The 24,609-nt window shown below is 37.6% G+C and overlaps 2 protein-coding genes and 1 long non-coding RNA gene across 13 annotated transcripts in view; 1 reads left to right on the top strand and 2 right to left on the bottom strand.

Moving 5' to 3' along the window:
- Positions 1 to 262: 262 nt before the first annotated feature.
- On the bottom strand, positions 263 to 8,452 carry ptpmt1 (protein tyrosine phosphatase mitochondrial 1). The gene is made up of 4 exons (XM_058382375.1): positions 8,184 to 8,452; positions 6,368 to 6,448; positions 4,352 to 4,543; positions 263 to 633 (listed from the first exon to the last, which is right to left on the bottom strand). Exons 1-4 carry the CDS (start codon positions 8,328 to 8,330, stop codon positions 505 to 507), a joined length of 549 nt encoding a protein of 182 aa, XP_058238358.1. The 5' UTR covers positions 8,331 to 8,452; the 3' UTR covers positions 263 to 504.
- Positions 8,453 to 9,435: 983 nt separating this feature from the next.
- Positions 9,436 to 24,609, top strand: part of celf1 (cugbp, Elav-like family member 1) — a 29,286-nt gene continuing 14,112 nt past the window's right edge. For 7 of the 11 annotated variants that reach the window (XM_058382366.1, XM_058382372.1, XM_058382365.1 and 4 more), the window contains exons 1-7: positions 9,436 to 9,605; positions 13,850 to 13,890; positions 22,509 to 22,696; positions 22,944 to 23,026; positions 23,114 to 23,162; positions 23,988 to 24,122; positions 24,440 to 24,519. In XM_058382366.1, the coding sequence (XP_058238349.1) occupies positions 22,519 to 22,696; positions 22,944 to 23,026; positions 23,114 to 23,162; positions 23,988 to 24,122; positions 24,440 to 24,519 (525 nt within the window). In that variant the 5' untranslated portion in view covers positions 9,436 to 9,605; positions 13,850 to 13,890; positions 22,509 to 22,518. The remainder of the gene's footprint in view (positions 9,606 to 13,849; positions 13,891 to 22,508; positions 22,697 to 22,943; positions 23,027 to 23,113; positions 23,163 to 23,987; positions 24,123 to 24,439; positions 24,520 to 24,609) is intronic. The other 4 variants (XM_058382368.1, XM_058382367.1, XM_058382364.1 and 1 more) reach the window with 2 other exon arrangements.
- Positions 10,843 to 13,116, bottom strand: LOC131347902 (uncharacterized). Its single transcript, XR_009203848.1, has 3 exons — positions 12,759 to 13,116; positions 12,520 to 12,669; positions 10,843 to 11,257 (listed from the first exon to the last, which is right to left on the bottom strand). It is a non-coding gene; the product is annotated as an uncharacterized LOC131347902 (long non-coding RNA).

Below are 24,609 nucleotides of genomic sequence, written 5' to 3'. Positions count from 1 at the left end.
CATCTTCAGCTCTGCTACCTCCAGCTCTGACTCCTTTCTCTTCCTCAGTGACACTGCCTCTAAACCATACAGTATGGCTGGTCTCACCACTGTCTTGTACACCTTCCCCTTGATTCTCGCTGATATTTTTTTATCACACAGTACTCCCAACATCTTTCTCTACCCATTCCAACCTGCCTGCACTCACTTCTTTACCTCTTTCCCACACTCTCCCTTACCCTGGACCGTTGAGCCCAAGTATTTAAACTCCTGCAGAATAGGACAACTTCTAAAATCTTTAATTGTTTTGACATGTAACATACAAGTACAAAGAAAAAAGAGACATTGCACAGTAATCTTTCCTTTTTTGAATTGATGTGGACAGTCACATATATACATATTGTATGTGTGTAAATGAACATCATTTCAGGAAGAAAAAAGCTGCTTAAACCAGACAACATACATGCTGATTGCAAACAAACCACCAGCTAGACCACAGGCACACACATATCTGTATAAAACACATTATGAATCTGGTCCACACACTTGCTGGTGATACTTGTCCAGCATGTCTCGCTGAGCAGATCGGATCAGTACGTGCGGCCGGACAGCTGCTAACATGTTACAGGCCTTGTCTGGGCTCCAGCAGTGGATCTACACAAAGAAAACACAACATAGAAATGATAGTGATAACATAGTCCATGTTACATGTAGCACTGTGGACATGAAATTCCAAGAAAAATTGAGACACAAAACTGATTAGCAAGTGAAATCATTTGTAATTACAAAACAGTTAATTTGATTGGTCGAGCAGCGTTCTAAGAATGGCTATATTTCCTATAACTACGCTAGGATATTTCACTGTGTGTATCGTTCAAAACGGTTACAACAGGAGTGTTAGCGACATCGTCAGTGAATTCAGAAATACAAATTTTATGACTTCTGAAGGAAGAATGGATGCCAGTTTTACCGGAAACACCTTAAAATATGTACAAATCAGTGTGAGCTAGCTAGCCACCTAGCTAGCATGCAATAAAGTGAGCATAGCTTCTTCAGGATCAATTTTTGCTAGTTTGCTTTATTGTGTCCAAAAAAGTTACTTGATATTAACTTCTTATTTACAAACCTGTTGTATAAAAGCAATATCGTATTTGTAATCCTGCAGAATATGTGTAAATTTCCCATTGGGAGGGAGGGAAGGAGGGAAGGAAGGAAGGAAGGAAGGAAGGAAGGAAGGAGGGAGGGAGGGAGGGAGGGAAGGAAGGAAGGAAGTATGTATCTATCTATCTATCTATCTATCTATCTATCTATCTATCTATCTATCTATCTATCTATCTATCTATCTATCTATCTATCTATCTATCTATCTATCTATCTATCTATCTACCTACCTACCTACCTACCTACCTACCTACCTACCTACCTACCTACCTACCTACTATTATCAGTATGGCTATGATTAGCTACTGCAGGCTAGTTTCTGTGCTGAATCAAACTAAGCCAATATTCAGTATAACTCCATGTAATTTTAATTGATTATACCACACTACTGTTAAATTATATACTCTTTTTGGTCAAAATGTGTTTATAACAGTGGCTCGGACAGTAATGTTGGCTGCATGGCAAACAACAGGTTTATATTAATACACTTGTTCTTATATGTTATTGTTTTTTTAGTAACAATGTAAACAGATCTCTGTATGGTGAACAAGCCAGATATTGATTATAACCTTTGTGTATCTGTTGATAGCATGTTCTAGCATGAGAATGTTTTCAGAAAAGACAACTTTATCTTTTCTCAGTAACATGACATGCTGTGCTTTTGACTCACTAACATCATAAGAGTGAAAAATAGAGGCTGGTGAGGGGGATAAAGCTGCTATTACATAAGTGATAACAGACTTTTTTGTTTCGCAAATGTTCCATTTGACTATAAAAAAATGGATAAAAAGTATAAACATGTCCACCTTTAAATGGCAAACTGCTGTCGGATAATAATAACAAAAAACACCAGGATATGAAGTAATTAGAAACTAATGAACTTTGTTGTAACAGTAATTCTGCTTTGAGTTTATCTGCAACATGCTTTCTTATAATAGCATTCCCCAAGTATTTTATTCCTTATTTACAGTGTAGATATGTATACTTATAACTGACATTGTGTAGCTATTACAGTACTTTCTATAAATAGTTAAACATGATATGATACCCCGAAGTCTGTTTTAAATGGTTAGTTTTTTCGTCAATTTAAAAAAAGAAAGAAAGAAAGAAAGAAAGAAAGAAAGAAAGAAAGAAAGAAAGAAAGAAAGAAAGAAAGAAGAAAGGGGGGTGGGGTGGCAAAACAGACATAAAGCATGAATCCCCCCCCCCCAAAAAAAAATAATCTTTCTGGTACACTGATAATACTGTTAGTATTTATCAAAAACAGACCAAAACAGGATATCATAACAGGTTCAGGTTATCATAAAGACATTAAAATCAGTATGCTGAACTGTCTAAACACATTCACTGTGAGAACATAAGATTATCCTAGGAACACTGATCACGAGGCAGGAATACACCATAAACGCACAACACACACACACACACACACATTAACACCTAGGGGCAATATAGCATAGTCCATCTACCTTCTGGAATGTAGTTGTGGAATCTCATGAAGAGAACACAGGGGAAACAGGAGAAACTCCACACACAGTGACCTGAGTTTAGTAAAGGCTGCCCACTAACAACATTGACTGAATTAGAGAGATACATTTCCCCTGATTATAGGCATAAAACATACATATAAACAAAATATGATACCTTTAAACTACACATTATCTGATCTATTTTTTGTCATCTATTTTTTTAATCTTCCTGACTCATCAACAGCATGATTAGTCATTACTGGATTGGAACAAACACTTTCTGGCCAAAAGTATGTGGACACATGACCAATTCAACTTCAACCTTCCCTTCAAAACTAATTTTTGAAGTGCCTTGCCATGTCATGACCACATCAATACACAATTTTAGTATTAATAAAAACAAATCCAAATCTGAAAAATAATATATATACACACTCAATACAAATATGAAACTATATGTTACATAAAATAAGGTCACCAACTTTATACAAAACAGTAGAGCACATAGAATTTAATAACCTAGTGGCCACAAAGGGATCTTTAATTCTTTTAGTCCTACCTCTTAGTACTCTAAAGCAACAGTTAGAGGGCAACATCTAAAACTCAGTACATAAGGGATGACCCAAAGTACAAATAATGGCATAAAATTGGGTGACTGTGGTGACCATCAAATCCATACTACACTCTTCACTAGAACTCAAAGTGGCTAGTTCCATCAAGACAATGTGCACAAAGTGAGATTCATAAAGAAAGACGTGGCATGCTAAGATTGGTGAGGATGAGCCTCGAGCAGCCTGAACCCTGATCTCAACCCCACTGGACAGCTTTGGGATGAAATGGGCAGCTGATAGAGATGCAGGCCTGTTCAATTAACATCAGATCAATCTCATGAATGCTCTTGCCACTATATCAGTGTTGATACCAGTGGATTTTGAATGGGTGTATATGGGTGTTAAGGTCAGGTGTTTGAATAGTTTTGTCCATATACTGTATAGTATTTAACGTTTTACATCCACTCCACTGAAATGTTTAATGCCATGAATAAATGTGCTATTAAATTATACAATATAGCACAAAAAAAAAATGTCCTACAGCATGCCACCATTTTCCTCATACTTTGGCTAATGAAGCTTGCAGAGTCTCTGCTAGTTTATTAACCATTTGTATTATTGCTTGCTTGCTTTCTTTCTTGCTTGTTCTTTTAATGCCATACCAGCATCACTGGCTATTTTCATGGCAGGATGAAGGTAAACGTGAGATGTTGTAGTAGATCTTATGATACTGTGTCAACAACAGCTGTTATATGACGTCCTTCAGTTTGTCCTTATCAGAGCAACTTACATTTTTTCTGATTTTTATACAACTGAGCAAATGAGTGTTAAGGGCCTTGCTCAGGGGCCCAGCAGTGGCAGCTTGGTGGACCTGGGATTCAAGCTCCCAACTTTTCAATCAGTTGGTCAAACACCTTAACCGCTAATCTAACACATCTCCAACTTGTTAAAAGCAAACAGTGCATTGATATATTAATTAACGGTAATTCTTGTTTTGCAGAGATCACATGATGGGGGTTCTTTACTATTTACTCGGAATACCGTCTTATTATAGGTTTGCACCAAAAGCCTAGAAATATCATCCTCCACATCTAAAACAAATTACCTCATGATATTTGGCTTTCACTTTCCAGAAACTGTTTTTGCAAAAAAAAATGGCTTTCTTTCACTCATCTGCAGTCTGTCACTCACCCTGATGAGGTAGGCAGCAGCCAGTGTAGCACTGCGAGAACGTCCTGCTTTGCAGTGGATGTAGACACTGGTGCCTTGATCACGGTGTTTCAGAACAAAATCAACTCCTCTGTGAATGTTTTCCAGACTGGGAACTCCTGTCAGATCCACTGTGCTGAGTCTGATCTGCTCGACACCTTCTGCTTGCCACTCCTACAAAATCACACGGACAATTAGTAGGTTAGACCAAGTGATATTTATGTCCTTACGTTGTTGGGACTTACGATTTACAATAAAATGATGAGGTTAGTCTATAACTGCACATATACTCACACTCATATTACTGCTTATGAGGACATACATCTTATTCTAATTAAATCTCATAATTTAACCAATATGCAAGAAGCTGCGATGCACATTGTGTTCTGGGACCTTTCAATCAGAGCCAATATTAACTTTTCAGCAGTTTTTGTTGCAGTAGCTGTTCTGTGGGATCAGACCAGAGAAACCAGCCTTAGCTCCAGTTGACCGGTTATCTCTTTGAACCATTTTTGCTAGGTACTAGCCACTGCATAAAGGGAACATCTTGGTGTGATTACTGACTCCAATCTTTCATTTGAAGACTTTGTAAATAATGTCACTAGGGTAGCCTTCTTTATATATATATATATATATATATCTCAGAAATATGGCTAAGATAAAAAAAATATGATGTCACTACATGATGAAATACTAGCTTTTGTTCCCTCTAGGTTAGATTGTTGTAATGCCTTACTGTCTGGATGTTTCACTAGGAGCAAAAACAAGCTATACTTAGTCCAGAATGCAGCACCAAACATCCTAACTAGAACCAGAAGATATGAATGCATCACCCCTGAAAGCACTGGAGAAATAAATTGAATTGAACTGAACTGAACAAACCACAAGACCTGCTCTTTTAGAGAAGCTCTGACCCAGTTGTCTAGCCATCACAATTTGGTCCTTGTCAAAGTCACTCAGATCCTTACGCTTGCCAATTTTTCCTGCTTCCAACATGTCAACTTTGAAAACTCACTGCTCACTTGCTGCCTAATATATCCCACCTCATTACAGGTGCCATTGTAACAAGATCATCAAGGTTATTCATTATACCTGTCACCTGTCAGTGGTTTTTATGTTATGGCTGATTGTGTATAGAAATAATAAAGTGTAATTTGTGTCCCAGTGATATTACTTTTACAAATATGCATGTAAAATTAAAGGTAGGCAGGTACCTATTTTAAAGGTCTACACAACAACCTATAAGCATATTTTGGATAAATAACACCAAACATAAATAAACCCACTTTTGCTTGTCCCAGTTCTTGAAATACTAAGAAATCATATTATTTGAATCCTTTTAACATCTCATGCCTGACACAGTGATTTCTAAGAGTCATTCCTTATTATGAAATTGTAGATTTGTCTGTAGATATAGATATTTGTACAGTTCCAAAATTCAGAAGGAAGTTACATAATGCAAATTTCCAGAAACAGATACAGAAGATGTAAAGTACATTCTGTCATTGTGTTTTTTTCTTTATTTTCAGTAATATTGTCATATTGACTGACAAGGTCGCTTTTACACCAAGTACAACCGTTTTACTCAAACAGACTAAAGTTATCAACTTGAAAAAGTAAGTATATTATTGTGCTCATGCCACATTTAAAGGAATTGTACATATTTGCCAATTTCACACAAACCTAATTACTTACAGATGCAAAATGTGACCAGTTCAGTGAAGAAACCTATATATAGTGTTTCCTCAGATAGATTACCATATTTCTATAATAAATAATTGCTATTTAAATAGTTTTATGAGTTAATGGATACTTGGCACCTCACAGACAGACATGCAGACATGCAGACAGACACAAAGACAGACACAAAGACAGACACATTTACATCTCTGGCATTTGGCAGACGCTCTTAGTCAGAGCGACGTACAAAAGTGCAGACAGACACGAAGACAAAGACAGACACGAAGAAAGACATACAGACAGACACACAAACCTCACCTCTATGGAATTACAGAACAACTTTGTTTCATATTCTTCATTCATAGTGATCACCCCTCGAACATTTTCTGCTTGAACCAGCTACATTAAAGAAGAAGACGTTTAAATGACTTTTATTTAAAAAATTTAAAAAAGACATTTATTTAAAAAATTTCATTTTAATCAGAGAAGACTATATATATATATATATATATATATATACACACACACTACTCACAAAAAGTTAAGTTCGGCTTTTGGGTGAAATTTCAGGAGGCACCTGAAATGCACTATAACCTTTACAGGTGAACTTAATTTGACCTTCTCTACACTTTTGAATGCACATGTCCAACTGTTCAGTGTTTCAGTACTTTTTGCATAACTTGCTGTTCTCTAACAAGGTGCTTAACAGCAAAATTCACAACTGGTGTTTGATCCATGAATCGACCAATAAATTTCCTGGTTCAATTAGAATTGGTATTTAAACTGTCCTCTTCATCATGCTGTTCACATTTTGACATCATGAGACCAAGACGACATCTACAGTAACAATTGATCAACAGTACCTCGCCATTGCGAGGCTTCAAACAGGATGTTCTCAGAGGGAAGTGGCCACTGAGCTTAGAGTGTCACAGAGTGTCATCAGCAGGTTGTGACAGAGATACAGAGAGACTGGAAGAGTCACAGAAAGGCATAGAAGTGGACGTCCTTTGGCCACATCCCATGTTGATGACCACTTCATTGTGAACAGTGCCCTGCAGAACCGGATGATGAATGCCACTCAACTCCAGGCACATTTAAGGGAGGTGAGAGGCACCCAAGTGTCACGTCAGACCATTTGAAACCGTTTACATCAGCGTGGTCTGCGTGCTAGACGACCTGCATGGGCCAGGGAGCATTTACGCTGGACGAGGGACCAGTGGGCCTCAGTGCTGTTCTCTGATGAAAGTCGATTCATGTTGAGCAGAAATGATGGCCGCCAACAATGTTGGAGACGTCAAGGAGAGCGCAATGCATCAGCCACTGTTGTGGTGGTGTTACAGTCTGGGCAGGTGTGTCTACTCAATACAGAACTGCCCTACATCTTGTGAATGGTATAGTGACAAGCCAATACTACCTGAATAACATCATTAATCCATTGTGCCCCTGCATGAACAACACAGGCCTAATTTCATCTTCATGGACAACAATGCTCCAGCTCATCGAGGTCGCATCATTAGGGAACGGCTGCTGGAGGCTGGGGTACCTCAAATGGAGTGGCCTGCACTTTCTCCAGACCTGAATCCCATAGAAAACCTGTGGGATCAGCTGAGTCGCCGTGTAGAGGCTCGTAACCCTGCACCCAAGAACCTCAATGACCTGAGGGCCGCTCTTCAAGAAGAGTGGAATGCCAGGCCTCAGCAGACAATAAGTTGACTCGTGAAGAGCATGAGACGTCGTTGTCGAGCTGTAATTGATGGTCAAGGGCACATGACAAATTATTGAGACATTGACATTTTTTGTTGTGGTATACCCACCACTGTTGTTGGCTTTTGTTTCAATAAACTGTTTGAGATGAGGAAATCACCATTGCATGCTTCTATTTAATGCTCTACTTTCATGATATAATATCACTGTAGCATGAACTTTTTACATTTTCCATAAATTTCACCCAAAAGCCAAATATCCTTAACTTTTTGTGAGTAGTGTATATATATATATACAATGTATATAAACAATGACTTTAAAAGAGACATTTATAGAAAGTTTGATCAGTAGAAGAGCTTACTTATGAGTCTCTAATGAGACTCTCTAAACTCTTATGAGTTTCTAACCAAAGACTCTGTCTCTCTCTCACCTCCTCGGTCATGGATTTGAATGGAAGAGCCCCGAGAATGACAGTCTGGTCCACGCGATCAAACCATCGCCGAGATGAGATTTTCTCCATTACCACATTGTAAGCCAGTGTGGGGTAAAATAAAACCCTCGCTAATAAACCTGACATCGTGAAGCTTATTCTGACCCATTAATACGCTCGTTAGAAATACTTGTCATTTCTTATCCATGGTGTCATCCGACAAGTTCTTCGTCACTACTGCCACATGTGAAGCGCTACCTACAGCGCCACCTGCTGGACCGGAGGGATTGTAATTTCACACTGATGCAGCGCGCATCTCAACATCCTACAGCAAATAAACTCACAGACAGTGCAAAAATTAGCAAATAAATAATAATTAGATTAATAAACGCAGATCAATAAAATCGAAAGGCTACACTTCAGCTACAAATGACAATTTTTAAAAACATTATTCTGTTGCTTAACTTGCAAAAAAATATTTTATATCATTATTAGGAATAGGAAAGAATATATAAGATAAAAAAAACTGAAGGTTTTGGTTCTGAATATGATTTTTTTTTTAACAGTTTATGGCATTTCTTGATTAAACAAAAAAGAAAGTATATGCATACAGCTTTTAGTGTAATTGTTTTTCTCCTGAGTATGCAAACTTTTGCGCATTTATTAAGGATGTGTATAAATAATTTAAATCAATGAAATAACAGAGTTCTGCTAGAAAAAAATATTTGTGAGATTATTAGCAATCCACTTTGAAACACTGAAGTGTTTTTACATTTATTTTCACCTGTAGCGTCTTGCCTTAAATAACAATCAACAATTAAATAACCACTTATACACACGTGACATTGATGCTTGTGTAACACAGTTTTCTTTCCTTCTGTCTTGTTTTATATTTAACTTTATTACTTTTATACCAGCCCGGAGCTCGTGCGTATTTACCACCCCGAAGTTAACATACCCCAGGAGTTCCTCACATGTCACTGACGAGCCTTCTTTGAATTTTATTGATTGTAATAAACACGTGACCAAAAGGTCCATTTGTAGCACGTAGGGGTCGTCGGTATGCTTCATACTCGATCGTATTTAACACTTCCTTCGGTTTAGGGTCAATTAAATAAAATATACATTTAAAGACCTAAAAGCAGACCACAATGTGCAAATATGTTGCCAAACGACCGAATTTAACCTTACATTTTATCCATGGCTCCACCCCGCTCCCCTTTTAGAAGTATTAATGGTAAATGCAGGAAAGACAGCCATTTTACACTGTCCCTGCTAGAAAGTGGGCTGTCGTGGGAAGACGTGCTTAGTAAAAAAGATAATAATAATTAGCTGAAAGAAATCCCACAAGTAAAAAATAAACCTGTTCCATTGTGTTAGAGCACTTATTAATTCCAGACATTTATAAAGTGGACTTTAAGGGTAAGTATACATTTTTTTCCTCATTGTTAACCATGCCCGCTTTGGGAAAACGCTGACTGCTTCTATCACCAAATTAGCTCGTTAGCAACTTGGCTAGCTCTCCAGGTTAGCCGCTAACTTGTTTACTGTAGTCCTCGTGTAGCTTGCTAAGTAACATACGTCACTGTAAAGGCGAGCTTAACGAGCTGGATGGAAATGAAGGGAAAAATGACTTCAACATAGCGGGTTGTCTTCGCGGCTAAAGTCGGGTCTGTTTGAGAGAACAGTGTCTGGATTTAATTCTTTAATTGTGCACAAACCAGTTTATGAGACAAAGATGACCAGTGAACACTAGCTAGCTAGCTAGCTAGCCTCCTGTCTGCACCTGGAGCGTACTTTACCATCTCTCACCAACTCATTAACGTGTGTTTAATTCGACCAGGCTGTGTTTGATGCAGCACGACCATGAAAAGCGCATGGTCATTCACTAGGCTCTTTTCCCCCCTCTCTGAGGATAGAAATGATAAATAAGCAGAGACGATAAGTTGTGCAACAGCTAGCCACGGAGCTAAAGCGGTACTTGCTGTAAGGCCTGTGCCTTGTGATGTCGCTGCACAGGCGCCTGCTGTCGTTCATGCTTTTTTTTTTTGTCATTCAGACTGAAGATGAAATTAAAAAAGCGAAGAGGAATTTTACTGTTGAACCTGTCTAAGGTTAGGTTTAAAAATTCGGTTTAGGTTTGTCAACATATTTGTGACCGTGCACCGCTAGCATGCTAGCTTACCGAAAGTGGCCACACACCCATTCTGGTCTTTAACATTGACCGAAGGACCTGAGCCTTTAGACTGCGCTGGTTTCTTAAATAAAATTCATTTTGTATAGTTATCAGAATGCAAAGGTAGAGATTTGGTATATTTGTGTAACTCATTTTCGAAAAGTGCAGGTCCTTGGCCTGCTTTCTTGGGCCAGGCCTTTCTCACCAGGTACAGACCTCGAGGTATGGAGAAAGGGTCACTGGAGCTGTGTAGGGTTTAACAAAAGGCAATTTATTATCTCAGTGATGATCATGATGTTACACTGGGATAGGATTAATGTGAACTAGTTGTTTCAGTCAAGGTACTGGTGCATGCATGAATTGGCACTAGCTGAATAAATGTTTAATGTGTGAGCCTAATGTAGCGATATGACCATGTGGGTTTTGCTCTCAGCACACTGTTACAGGACACTTGAACCCTGCCAGTGTGTAGAGTAAAGCTTCTCAAACACCATGTAGCCCAGGACCACCTCAAATACACACAGATCTCACAATATAGATTTATTTCACCAACATTACTTAAATGTGTCTATTTATAAGGGTCCTAAATCTTTAGGTTCAGGTTGGTTTTATATCTACACACACGCACACACCTGTTTGAGTTATTTAGGTTCAATTCAAAAGACCAGACCAAGTCTAATGGGTATTAGAGCTCAATAATAAATAAATCTAATGAACCACTTCGTCTGTGGTTTACACTTCACACTCCGGTGAAAACCGGTGATATAAAGAAATAACTGCTTTGAGCACTATAATTGAAAATTACATCATTAATGTGATTGACCCTTAAATCACCATCTGCTTACAATTATGATGAGTAGATGTTAGGGTTTGATCCTCCACTTTTTAGGCTTCTCATCTAGAGGAGTCGACATGCAAGTAAAAGAGAGAACGTATTACTGCTGAACCTGCGTAACTTGATCAGCTGTTGTCTATATTTACACCTAAAGAGCACTTAAACAGTTTGTTTAAGGCAGTAAGTAAAGCATATCGTCCCTTTTCTGTCCCAGGGCAAGCAAAAAAATGAAATAAAAATAAGAGAAAATTAAAGCCAAGCAAGAATTTGTGAACAGAGTAACATCTGTAGTAGACATTTTAAAGTACATGGCAGTATTTATTATTTAAATCCTCTAGGAAAACTCCAAAACTAGGTTGCCAGTTACACAAAAAATTATTTTTAAGAGAGGTTACCACTAAAAATTACTAAAATTTGCTCAATAACCTGTGACTATACATTCACCTCCTAGTATGTGCAAAGCTAGCAGCTTTGTAATGTAGACAGTGTGATTGCTTCATGTGACAGAATGTCGCAAGTAAATATACCCTTACCGTATACTCATGTCTTCTCTCAAAGTAATTTTTTTTTAAAAAGTACACAAGGGAAATTATAATTTTATCACAGGACACGTCTGTCTGTTAGCAGCATGAGGATGTTTAATCTCGTTAGTTTTATAAGGTCTTGGCATTTTGGAGAGTGAGCTAAATCCCTCGACTTAACCGCTGAGAAATACTTTAAATCTCTACACTACTATTTGTTATTTTTGTACACTAACAAGCTAATTAAAAAAGCCAATAAGTAGCTTACTTTGGGAAAATACTGTTCTGTATTTAAACAAAATTATTATTATTAATATATTTAAAATATTATTTAGAATATAAGTAAAAAAAAATATTTATACATTTTTTTGTATATATTTTTTTGTTATTAATGTACTAAATAATAAATATTGTAGGGCTAAGATTATTTATAGTTTTTCAGCCTGCTGTGCCAATCAGAATCCATCTTCTCTACATCCACTGATGAAATGAAAGCACACTCGAAGCTGCTGGAGTTAAATCTTTAGAGCTTCATCTTCTCTCTCACTTGTGGAGGAAGAATTCAAAATGTATTTTGAGCTCTGCCCTTGTCCACCGCACAGAATAATCATGGCTATGAATATCAAATCTAAACACATGAAGATTTCGTGACTGTCCCGAACTGAATAATGTTCAGTAAATAGAATGCCTAATTAGTAACGACACCCGTGCTGTAGCCTACTAACAAATTATTTAATGAGGAAATATGATTTCTGTAAGGCAAATGAAGTATTCATGACTCTGAGGATATAATTATCTGCTTACCTCAATAACTTTATCGTGCATGTCAGTAGGACTGTCACAGTACCAGGTGAAAGAGCAAAACCGTAGGGTTGCTTCACTGTGAACTCTGAACACACTGTAGTGTAGTGATGTGTGTCTCCATCAGAGCCAGCTGTCATGAGTTCTGTAGCGCTATCAACATCTGGATTACCATACTGACTCCGCAAAGTGGTTCAGTCTTATTTGAGCTCTTATTAATTGGATGTTTAGAAAAGTCTTACCTGGAAAAGTTTACCCTCACGCATTCCCTCTTTCTCTCCAGGGCCTTCAGTCGGTTTGGGTGTAACTGCCTTTGACTTATCTCAGCTACCATATGACACGAGTATAAATGTTACAAAATCGACTCAGCAGTACATATAACCAAAAACAATATATCAATGTAAACATGACTGGCTTGATAGAAGTGATTATCTTGCTTTGCTTGGTTTACTTTGTACACTCAAATGAAATGAAGTTAACTTGCTTCGCAGACTCTGAATGAGCTCATTGTATGCTATTGTTTGTTGGCCATCATCTCGTGTGTGCTGTTGAAAGTGAAACAACATAGGCATATGACCTGGCTGTCGAACACTATACTAAATGAATGCCCCTTATTTTTAGGTAATGTGTTTTCTAAAAAAAAAAAAAAAAAAGACTTGTTAAAAACATTAATTGCAGAGATTTTGATCGAGATATCGGGGGGGAAAATTGGGCAGAATTTGATTGGGGTCTGTGCATCACCTCCACCATAGCGACACAGTTTATTACTGTAAAAGATGATCAATGACAATACTGATGCATGTTAAAAATAGGCTGAAAAAATATGCAAAAGTGGTTTCATTTAATATGTTGAGAAATCGTGTGTTTTTTCTGCATAGGAATATTTTAAATAAATGCAAATTTGTTCTTGACAAACCTTTTTTCTGCTCTTAGGAGCTCTTAGGCTCTTAGGTCCAGGATGTGTTTCCCTGGTGTGAAAAAGTTGTGCACAAGTTAAATTCATTTGCTTGGGGGGGAAAAGCAAAAGACTTTGAAAACCTGCACAAATCTGGCATTGGATGTAAAAATAATAATAGTTTTGTCAGCACACAATGCACATGTTCAGTGCTGTAAGTATCAAGAGCTCTTCCTAATATTGTTGTGGTTCATTAGTTAGGCATCACAAGAGCTAGCTCTGATGGTCAGTTACCTTAGTGATAAATACTCAATTCTACTATTTAAGTGCACCTTAGAAATGCCCAGTTTATGTATTGTTATTATGTGAAAACGGATATTGTCTGTTGTACTTGTTGAAGGCTGCTCTGTTTATTGAGATTCTGGTTGTTTTTTGCAGGAAAAGAGTTAAAGTTCATACAGGAAAACACTACTTGTAGGGTAAGTGATTAGTCTTTTTAGTTCATTATTGTTATGTTTTCATGCATAATATCATTATTGCAGACTGTATTCGGACAGCCATTTCAAAACCTTTGTGTTGTGGGATATATGTGGTGCACAGATATTTAAGACACATTTCTAAGTTATGAAGTACAGAGGTAAATGGATGTAAATGCACAGAAATCTGATAAGTACAGCTCACTGATGTAGGCTACCTGTAGTTCGATGGTAGTTCTAGTGGTTAAGGCTCTGGTTTGTTGTTCGGAAGATCAGGGTTCAAGCCCCAGCACCACCAAGCTGCCATCGTTGTGCCCTTGAGCAAGGCCCTTAACCCTCACTGCTCCAGGGGCGCTGTATCATGGCTGACCCTGCACTCTGACCCCAACCTTCTAAGGTTGGGATATGTGAATAATGAATTTCACTGTGCTGTAATGTATATGTGACAAATAAAAACTACTTAACCTGGGAGCATACTTCAAACCTACACACTTTTACACTGCCTTATTATTCTTTAACAAATAACCCAATCAAATTTAATCCACAAATTTTGCTATGATGATTATAAAAGTTAGGACTGTGTAGCTTTGGGGTTTGCTCATTCAGTTACAGGAGCATTAGTGCAGTCATGAAGTTATGTTCAGCGATGAGGTCTGGGGTGCAGTTGGTGTTCCAGTTCATCCCAAAGGTGTTCAGTGGGTTTGAGATCAGAACTCTATGAAGGATATTTGTGTGCTTCACTCAGTACTTGACAAACCATGTCTTCAAGAACTACTTATGGGTTTGATGGTGAGGTGTCCATAAACCTTTGGCAATATGGTGTATATAAACCAATTATGACTCAAAGCAGAACCATGTGATGCCTTTTAGGTCATTGTAAATTTTAACATGCTATTAATATTATTTCATGAAGTACAGCAGGTGTGTTAAGATGTATATTGCTGGTGTGCTGACACCTGTGATGTTTCCACTTGTATAGCATGAAATAAACCTGTGTGCAGTGAATCTGTTTAAAAGCTAGAATGCCTCTAAATGAAAAGATGAGCCGTTTCCTTGGTTACATGCTAACCCTGCACACACACACACACCTCCACACACACCACTTATGTGTAGCTGCTTGTCTGTGGGCGGATTTAAGTCCTGCATGGCAACACCTCCATTATCTGGCACTGCAGGCGGGCTGTGCTCATTGACTTTGTGCGAGTCTGTATTTCAGTAGTGATTTAATGTTTAAGAGACTGCATGCAAATTTTATTTTTATTTTTTTTTGGTTATTTATGTTTGAAAATGTGTAATTCAGAAAAGATATCATCACCATGGATTTTGTGTGCATCATGAATTTAAATTTCTAGCATCCCCAGTAATGTATGGTAAAGTGCATGTAATCATTCACATAATGCTTTACTGTTTAGAGACACACAGAGCTTCAGAAATACTTAGAAACTAAGGAATAACTGATGCCTAATGCATAAACCTTAAGCGGTAAAAGTGATGACTGTTTCATCCTGAAATGTTGCATGTACAAGAGACTCTTATACATGCATCATTTCAAGATGAAACAGTCATCACTGTTTCATGTGTTATGTAGTGGATCAGGTCTTGTGATTGGTTGTTGATGTGATGGATGATGGTTCACTGATGTTGGTACATAATAAATGGTGTCCAGTTAAAGTATAGGTTTTTGATTGGGGCAGATTTTTCAGTTAATTCATTTACCAGTTAGTGAGATGGCTGGTATTTCTTGATTTTTTAAAAAAAAAATATATTATTAATTATTTGTTTAATTGATTTATTTCTTGTTTTCCGAAACATAAGAATAGTTTTTTTTTTGTTGTTGCTGAAAACGTGTTGGAAAGCCAAAACTACATTTTTGTTTTCTCTTTTATATGATAAAATCCCATGACGAACCTGATCTTGCCTAGTTTCAGCTTGGCAAAGCATCCAAATGGTTGAAAGAGCACAGTGACGCTGCAGAGCACGCTGTAGATACAAATCAAGGCTGTAGTGCATGCTTAGCATGTCAAGTTAAAAAAAAAAACTGGCAATAAAATTAAGATCAACTAGAAATAAGTGAATTAAAATTAAAGTATTTAATTATGTGCTTGTTTCAGGTGGTTGTAGGCCAGAATAGGTTTCTGTGCAGTAGGGAAGGCATGGCATTTATTTATTTTATATATTTATTTTTTTAAACGTGTAACGCTGCCAACCATATGCCTGCAGATCTTTTCTCATACTATAGCCCGTCCACCCCACCCCCTGAGTGCAAACAGCCTTTCATAGTCAAGCCATGAATCACACACACACACCATGCAGCTGTTTGTAAACTGTTAGGCCTTTGTGGTGTTTGAGCCAAGAAGCACAACTACAAAATGTCGTTTTCATTACAGGTATATAAATTATTTATGCCAAGTTGTCACTGCTAAATGTAACAGTTAACCACTATAGAGTATATATACTTTAATTAACCACTTATAGAGTATCAAAGTTTTTGGATTTCTTGTTTAAAGTCAGCTTTCAGAGTTTAGCTTGCATGTTTTTCATAATATTCTTTTATAATTAACATGTATTTACAACATCTTTGCAATAAAAATTGTACTATACAGTTCACACTTAGGATAGCATTTTCTTCGCATTACCTACAATGTCGTTTGACTGCTTTCTGGTAGAAATATCTTTTGGAATTTAGTCCTCACTTTATCTTTATTAAAAAAGAGGAGTCTGTAATGCTCTTTGGCTGACTCTCCTATACGCTCTGCTCAAACACTTCAGCTTCCAAAGGTTCAAATCATTCATTTGTTTAATAAGAAATCTGCAGTCAAATCTCTGCCAAATCTCTTATCTTTTTGTTGTATGGAATGAATAATCAATCTTAATCTATATATATATATATATATATATATATATATATATATATATATATATAAACACACACACACTGTAAATGGAAAACACACATTCCCTATTATGACTGAGACAAAGGGTTTTGCAGGTTAGATTTAACACTTTGTTGTAGGAGTATTTAATATTTTTAGGTTGAAATTTTCATCCTTTTGTTCCTTTAAAAATTTACCGCTCTTTTTAGTAACATCCCTAAATAATGTAGTTAACTTAATACGTTGTACATTATTCATAAATATATAGACCATATATATCCTGTTTATAATAACTACTGCACCCCTGTACATAAATCTTCCACTTTCACTGTATATATCTGTTCCTAATTATTGTGAATATACCACTTTGCACTTCTGGTTAGGATGCTCACTGCATTTCATTGGTTGTACATCTGATTTACTATTATATCATTAGCGGTGGTGAAAACAAACTTGACACACTTGCAACTGAGTGGAAGTGTGTTTGTTTTAACTTTACTAACTCCTGACAACTTTATCAACCTACACTATGCCTGGATTGAATCTGTCTATTGCATGTGATCTCTGTCAGAAACAGGGCCAATGAATCACTGCAGCATCCACAGAATAGAACAAATGAGGGAGTCGTTGCTCTAGTTCAATACACAACTGACTTAACACAGTGGAACTTTCTTATTTCTCCTGTGTCAAGGGCCATCACTGGACTCAATATAGAGTTTTGTGAGCCAGACTTTTGGCATTTATTTGTTGCTAAACTTGTAAAGGAACCACCTACTTTCACAGTAAAAAGTCACTTGACTGACTTTGCAAACTGCAAGCAGCTTTTACTTACCTTTTCTACAGTTTCATACAAACCTTTCTATCCTGAGGCTTTGAGGAGTGAAAAGAAGAGAGCATATGTAGCATGTATTGTTAACACCTTATACAAGGGAAAATTACTGGAAGCTGACCTCAAGTCAGTTGTAGCTGCAATCACTGGCTTTGTTTAATTACTTATTAATGAGATGAGGAATACGTGAAAACTGGAGTTGGTGCTGTAAATAAACCTAAAATATTAACAGCAGTAGTTCTCTGAAATATATAAAAAAAAAAAAATTCATCCACAACACATGCACATGTCCTTTGGTGAACCTTTTATGTTGGAGATTGTGCTGATAAACAACACATTTGTCTTTTTTTATTATTTATTTATTTTTTTTTTTATCTGATCTTCCTTTGAGAATAAAGACATGGTTTTATTTGCTTGGCAGCATGGACCAGAGAAGCCAAGATGCATCCGAGGGCCATGTTTTGTTGCTCTGCTCTAAAGTCAGACAGCAAGTTACAGTTCATGTTGGATTCACAACTAGCTGAAACTAAACGTATGTTACGAGATACGACACAATGTTTTTCGTTCAATCTTAAAGTTGCAGACATTTCCACTGTCCAGCTTAACAGCAATCATGGTGGATCTATCTTGGTGATTTCTGATACTATAGTCAGTTGTTCCAAACATATTTTGATTGGTTTTTTGTTAACATTTTGTTATGTAATAGCTTGGCCACTGCTATAACTAGGATTTGTGCTAATTTGCACAGGGGTGGTATAATCATACTCATGTTTTTAAATTTCTTCTTTCATTATTTTTTAAAGTTAAACTATTGCATAGTTTTGTAGTTCCTCTAACCATGGTCCAGTGATTTATAAGACCCAGCCATGTGACCACAATCAGCCAATCTCATCACTCCAAAACTGCATCGATGGTCGCATAGTGCCGGAACCCGATTGTGCCCCTAGGATGCATCCACACAGGGATTACCAGAGTGTTACCGGTCTCCATTCATGCTTGCCGATCAGCCGCTTTTATCAGCATCAGTCTGACACACTGTTTACCTGACACTGCACTCCGTTCTGCTTGGCTAAGAGAAAAGCTCACAGAAAAGTCCCCATCCATCAGCACTTTTCATTGTGGGATCAGGGGAGGGGTTTTCAGTTGTTCGTCCAGCCCTGGCCCAATTAGCAGACCCTGCCCCGTTAGCTGCTAAAGCCTGGGTTAATCACAGTGTGCTGTGTCGTTTTGCCCCATGTTGGTTTGAGTTTGTTGTCTTCAGGTACTATGTTTTGCGGTTTTGTTTTTGCCTCAAAGAGTCCTGATCAGCCTTAATGAAGTCAATTTATTGTCTTTTCTCCAAACCCATTCGATCTGTCTGTTTACAAACACTGAATCTTGAACACTTTACTTAGCAGGCCCTTCCCGTGGCATTGTGGTCTTTACATGACAAGAAAGCTGCATTACGTGGATTTGGTTTTGATTTTTGAGACTTTGGACCTTCACTCAAAGCTTGCCTGTTGCTTTGCACCGTGGCTTTTTGGAGAGGCAGCAGTGGATTTGTGTTTGAGAAAATGGCTTCGTTTAAGCTAGACTTTCTACCAGACATGATGGTGGACCACTGCACTCTGAGCTCAAGTTCAGTGTGAGTACAGCTGCTCTGTATCTTTTAAATATTTGTTTGTGGTAAGTTTGATTTATTTATTTATTCCCCCAGACATCTTCCAAATATTTTCCATTCACCATTTTTCAACTGGAAAACAAACTTAACCAAAACACAGTGAGCTTTTCGAGGCATGTTATAGTCCTCGAATAGTTATTAGAGAGTTTTATATGTATGCAAATGGCAGTATCTGCCCTATGCTCTTTCCATTTGTAGCCTAACATGTAGCAAATAGTCCGGAAATAGCCATCCAATGCTCTGGACCTGGTTTTGAAAATTGGCCTCTTGCTTTGATCAGTCAAATTTAGCTTTAGTTGCTAGATGTTGTTCTTCCCCACACCTGCTTTACAACCACCATGAGAACAGTTTAATCCTAATTGGGAAACTAGCTGCAAACCCAGAAGCACAAAATAGTCCGCAGTGTTTTACAGTTCTGAGTGAGATGGTGGAATACTGTCGTCATTTTTGCCTTATATCAATGCTCGGGGATTCATTTAAAAAATACGAGGACTTGCTTGGGACCACTGAGACGATTTAAAAGAAACCTCTTCAGAACAGTATTATAGCAGTGCCTTAAGTGCTTGCAGAATCCGGCTGAATCACAGATATCCAAATACGTCCCACAGAGCACCATTAAGAGACAAGGGTGTGTGGAATCTGTGGGACTGGGATCAGAAAGTCTCTTCTGTAGCACTTGAAGTTTTAATGTGCCGTCAGGTAACTTTTTACAGAGTTATAAAAGCATAGACACCCAACAATAATGACTATTAATTTATTATATTACTATCTGTTATAATGTAATTAATTTGTCATATTGCCCAGCCCTAATGGGGATGGCCACTGTCCACAGACCTATAGGATTTGATGTGAAAATCTTTTCTGGTTGACAAATTTATATGAAATATGCTGACCTGGACACATTAGCCATCATTTATGACTAATAGTTTTTTGCCTTTTTTGAAAAAATTATACAAATAGTGTCAGTATCTCTACAATACAGCAACTTATTGACTTTGGTTACCTTGTTGATTTTATTGTCTTTTGCCTGCGAGTCTCCTTGATGAATCTGTTTAAACAAGTTCCTTCTGTGTGTAATTGACAGAGGAAAGGATTTATTAGATCTTTCCTTTGCCAATCAGTAAACTCCCATTTATCTGACTTGTCACTGTGCTAGTTAAAACCTGCCTGGTGTCATTGTTTATGTAAAGCAGCTCTTCACATCAAAGTTGACTTGATTAGACCATGAGAACCTTGTGAGCAGAATCAAGTCTCTCTTCTCATGTACACACTTTGTGTTGATTTCATTTGATTGTTGATTTTTAATAGATTGGCATTATGTTCTGATGGATCAGAGCTTTGCAAATCTCAAGGTTTTGTGTTCTGGTCATTCATAATATATTTTCCATGCAGCAAAAATACAATGTGTTGATACACTATTACCCACCCTTCCCATCACATAGTGTTCCTTGTGAAAGTGGGATAAGTTCTCACTGATCAGGCTCTTTATGGTTAATGGCAGACGACGACTTTTCTTTAGTTTCTTCTTTAGCTGCTGTTGATGCTCTGTTACACGTACCTGCCACACCCATTTAAAGCAGAGTGTGTTTTCTCTATAGCAGACACTGCACTGGAAAAAACATAAGCCGATAGAATTCCACATTAGGCTGTGGAGGGTTTACTGGCAGTGTATAAATAAATAAATGAGTAAAACAGTTTATTTCTACGACTATATTGAAAGACTACAGCTGGGAGTTGTATTTGTCCTAATTTCTTGAAAAACACATGCAGCACATTCAAGTCCTTAAGGCCCCTTTCTTAGAGATTTACTTTACTGTTTTCCCGAATGCTAGAAGTGGTATGCTTTTTCACTGACTGTCAAGTAAATCACCCTCAAGCAGTATTGCTGCAACAAACAGGAGACCTTACTGTGTTTGCCAGTCAGATTCAGCCAAGCCAGCATGTGCAACTCTGGCTCCGTTTGAAGATGCTGGTATTGCCGCAGGCTGGAGACTTGCTGGAGGTCTAAGCTCTTTTTTTTTTTTTTGAAGAAGTTATGTATCAGCCTATCACTGTAGGAAAAATGCTGCATTTGCTACACATTTGATGAAGAAAGGTATCGAAGGAAGTGTCACAATAGACCACGTACCAGTTCACTCGGACAGCTTCATTAACTATCGTGGAGTTGGGTGACTGCAATGGGATTTCCTAGCTATTTTACTCCTTTTTTGCTAGCAGGCAACTTATCTACCAGTGTTATATGAACACATACCTGTAAAGTGTTCCTTGCTTGCCTAGTACATGACCTGTGGTAGTATATAGACTGGATGGCAGCATCAGTCCTACTGTTTCTGTCAGGTTCACCCTGTGCCATGTTGCTTTATAAGGAGCTTCCTGAATGTCACCATGCACAATGTTTGTTACACTTGCACATGTTATGCACATGTAGGACTGTCATCTCTGAAAATCACTCCCTGTCCCTTTATTAGGAACACCTGCACATTCATGTAGTTATCTAATCAGCCAGTTATGTAGCAGCAATGCAGTGCACAACATAAGATATCATGCAGATGCAGCTTAAAAGCTTCATGTAACGTTCACATCAAACATCAGAATGAAGAAAACGTGTGATCTTTGTGACTTTGTAGCACACTTGAGTATTTCAGAAACTGCTCTCTGGGGAATTTCACACTCAACAGTCTTTAGAGTTTGATTGGCTGATTGGATAACAGTATGAATGTGCAGCAGTATGGGTATTCCTAATAAAGTGGATTGTAAGTGTATTTAACAAGGATTCTGTCATTTTTGTTGCAAATTGTGAGTGCTTCAAACGCAGGAGGAAAGTTAGCTCATCAATATAACTTCCTTTTATGTTGCAAGTTGTACATGTGTCTCAACTCTGAGTGAGAAGGAGGTTAAATTGCTGACATTCTTGCAGTCTCTACCACTGGATCACCCTGTATTCTAGTGTCTGTCAACCTGTGGACATCAATTGGTGTAAACTGGAATGAATAAATATCCCTGCCACATTAAAACTGTCTATTTCAATAGGGTCCTTCAATTTTCCAGTTTTATTTGCTCTTTTAAAAATACAACACATCATATCTATGCTTTACTAATACAAGATCCATAGCTTGTTTTAGACTGCCTTTTAAATATTTCCCATCCTGGGAATTAATATTTTTTTCTATGTTACATCACTGTTAAATAAATTTAATTTGGCATTGCGCTACATGATTGTCAGGTGGATTGCATTGGTATTTTTTTTTTTACTTTTCAGAACCAAGAAGATGAATGGGACACTGGACCATCCAGACCAGCCTGACATTGATGCTATAAAAATGTTTGTGGGTCAAATCCCTCGTTCCTGGTCAGAAGAGCAGCTGCGGGAGCTCTTTGAGCCCTACGGTGCCGTCTATGAAATCAACATCCTCAGAGACAGGAGTCAGAATCCCCCACAGAGCAAAGGTCTGAGATTGGTATTTAATAGGTCACTTAATGCCAGACACATTATCTTTCTGTTGTTGTTCTTTGCTAAATAAATTATATTAATATAAAATTTGTAGGAGGCTAAACGTTCCTAGCATGTAGCTCATATATTTGTTCATGCAAGCACCTTCTTAAAATATCTGGTTTGTTTGTGATATGAGACCAAGTCTAGTTAATTTCCTGCTCATGATGTTTCACTTCTTTTCCATCCCATCTTATTTTGCAGGTTGTTGTTTCATCACATACTACACACGGAAATCAGCATTAGAAGCACAAAATGCCCTTCACAATATGAAAATTCTTCCAGGGGTAAGTAGGCTGTAAAGGGACTGTGAGAGAATTGATAGAGAAATTGGTGTTGGTGAATAATGTCTAATGTATGCTGTTATGTGCCAGATGCATCATCCCATTCAGATGAAGCCAGCAGACAGCGAGAAGAACAACTGTAAGTATTTAATAGGTTATTTAGCATTAAAGTTGTTAAGGGTGGCATTGAGGCATGGCCCTGAATTCATATTTGAATAAGGCAGTCACATCCACACTGTTGACAGATGTGTAGTTTTTTGTAGATGTTTAATCTACTAATTGGCCTTGTGAAGCTTATTTTGCACCACTATATGAGATCCATATATCTAGTTTTTATACCCTTTTTTTTTTTTACTTCTGCCAAAACATAAAATCTGTGATTTTATGGATACGAAAGGGCTTTCAGCAGTAAAACCCCAAAACGATGTTAATTGCAGCATCTCAAAATCTATAAAAGTGAGTTTCTTTGCATGTACACATTCGTCCTCTCCCTCTCAAATCTCTCTCTCTCTCTCTCTCTCTCTCTCTCTCTCACTGAGGGAGTCAAATCACCTTGCTGGCTTTGAATGTGCTGGTTTATTTTGCATAGTGTCTCTCTCTCCCATTGTGATCACAAAGCCTCGCCTAGACTAGCCTAGACAGTGGGACACACCTCCAGTTCTGCACTTTGGTGTTTACACATTTGTATTGTTTTGTATGTATGGTTGTATGTATTTTTTAGCCATTAATTAATTCAGTAGCCATGCAAGTTGTACAGATGGATAAAAAAAGAAATTGTGATTATCTAATTTTGAGCAGTGTTTTTATATATATATATGTATTTTTCTGTGCAGATTCATATAAATGTCATGTCTTTGTTGATGGTGGCTGTTGTATTATGGTGATTTATTGACCATGTTAACTGTTTTTATTTTTAGAAATGAAAGAGTAAATACTAAACAATTACTTTTTCTCCCTGTTTTAGCGGTAGAAGATCGAAAGCTGTTTATTGGGATGATCTCCAAGAAATGCAACGAAAACGACATTCGGCTCATGTTCTCCCCCTACGGTCAGATTGAGGAGTGTCGCATTCTTAGAGGACCTGATGGACTGAGCCGTGGTGAGGAAACCTTCCCTCAGATTAAAACATATAAGCTATTGGCCTCTTATTGGCCACTTGATGATATTTTCATTGCCATCGACCTCTCAGAAAATGTTTTGGATTAGGAATGTTATAAAATGTACTTTAAGCATTTTTAGTAGTACTTTAGTATTATTAGTGCTTTTAGTTTCCTGAATGCTTTAAAATGAATTAAAATTAATTCAGTGATTACATTCTGTGTTTGTGTGTGTGTACTACTTGTCGTCTTTTTTAAATGGGGCAAAGAAACTGTTTACCTGTACAAACCTGTCTTTCTTGCTTTTTGCTCCATCTAGGTTGTGCCTTCATCACATTCACAGCCAGACAGATGGCACAATCTGCCATTAAATCCATGCACCAGTCACAGACCATGGAGGTACTAAAATCTAACACTAATGTTCTCATCCACCCTGTCCCCACTTCCACCATAATATTTGTCTTGGCTAGCCTGTATATACGAATATAT

Source organism: Hemibagrus wyckioides, linkage group LG27 (assembly GCF_019097595.1).
Source record: "Hemibagrus wyckioides isolate EC202008001 linkage group LG27, SWU_Hwy_1.0, whole genome shotgun sequence".
Lineage (NCBI taxonomy): Eukaryota > Metazoa > Chordata > Actinopteri > Siluriformes > Bagridae > Hemibagrus > Hemibagrus wyckioides.
This window is presented reverse-complemented; position numbering and strand designations above follow the sequence as displayed.

What these genes read in the sequence shown, in the direction of transcription:
- ptpmt1 (XM_058382375.1), bottom strand. Translation starts at nt 8,330, where the DNA reads ATGTCAGGTTTATTAGCGAGGGTTTTATTTTACCCCACACTGGCTTAC. An exon ending in TCAAATCCATGACCGAGGAG is followed by an intron (nt 6,449 to 8,183) that starts GTGAGAGAGAGA and finishes TCTTTAATGTAG; the next exon opens with CTGGTTCAAGCAGAAAATGT. An exon ending in CTGCTGCCTACCTCATCAGG is followed by an intron (nt 634 to 4,351) that starts GTGAGTGACAGA and finishes TTCTTTGTGTAG; the next exon opens with ATCCACTGCTGGAGCCCAGA.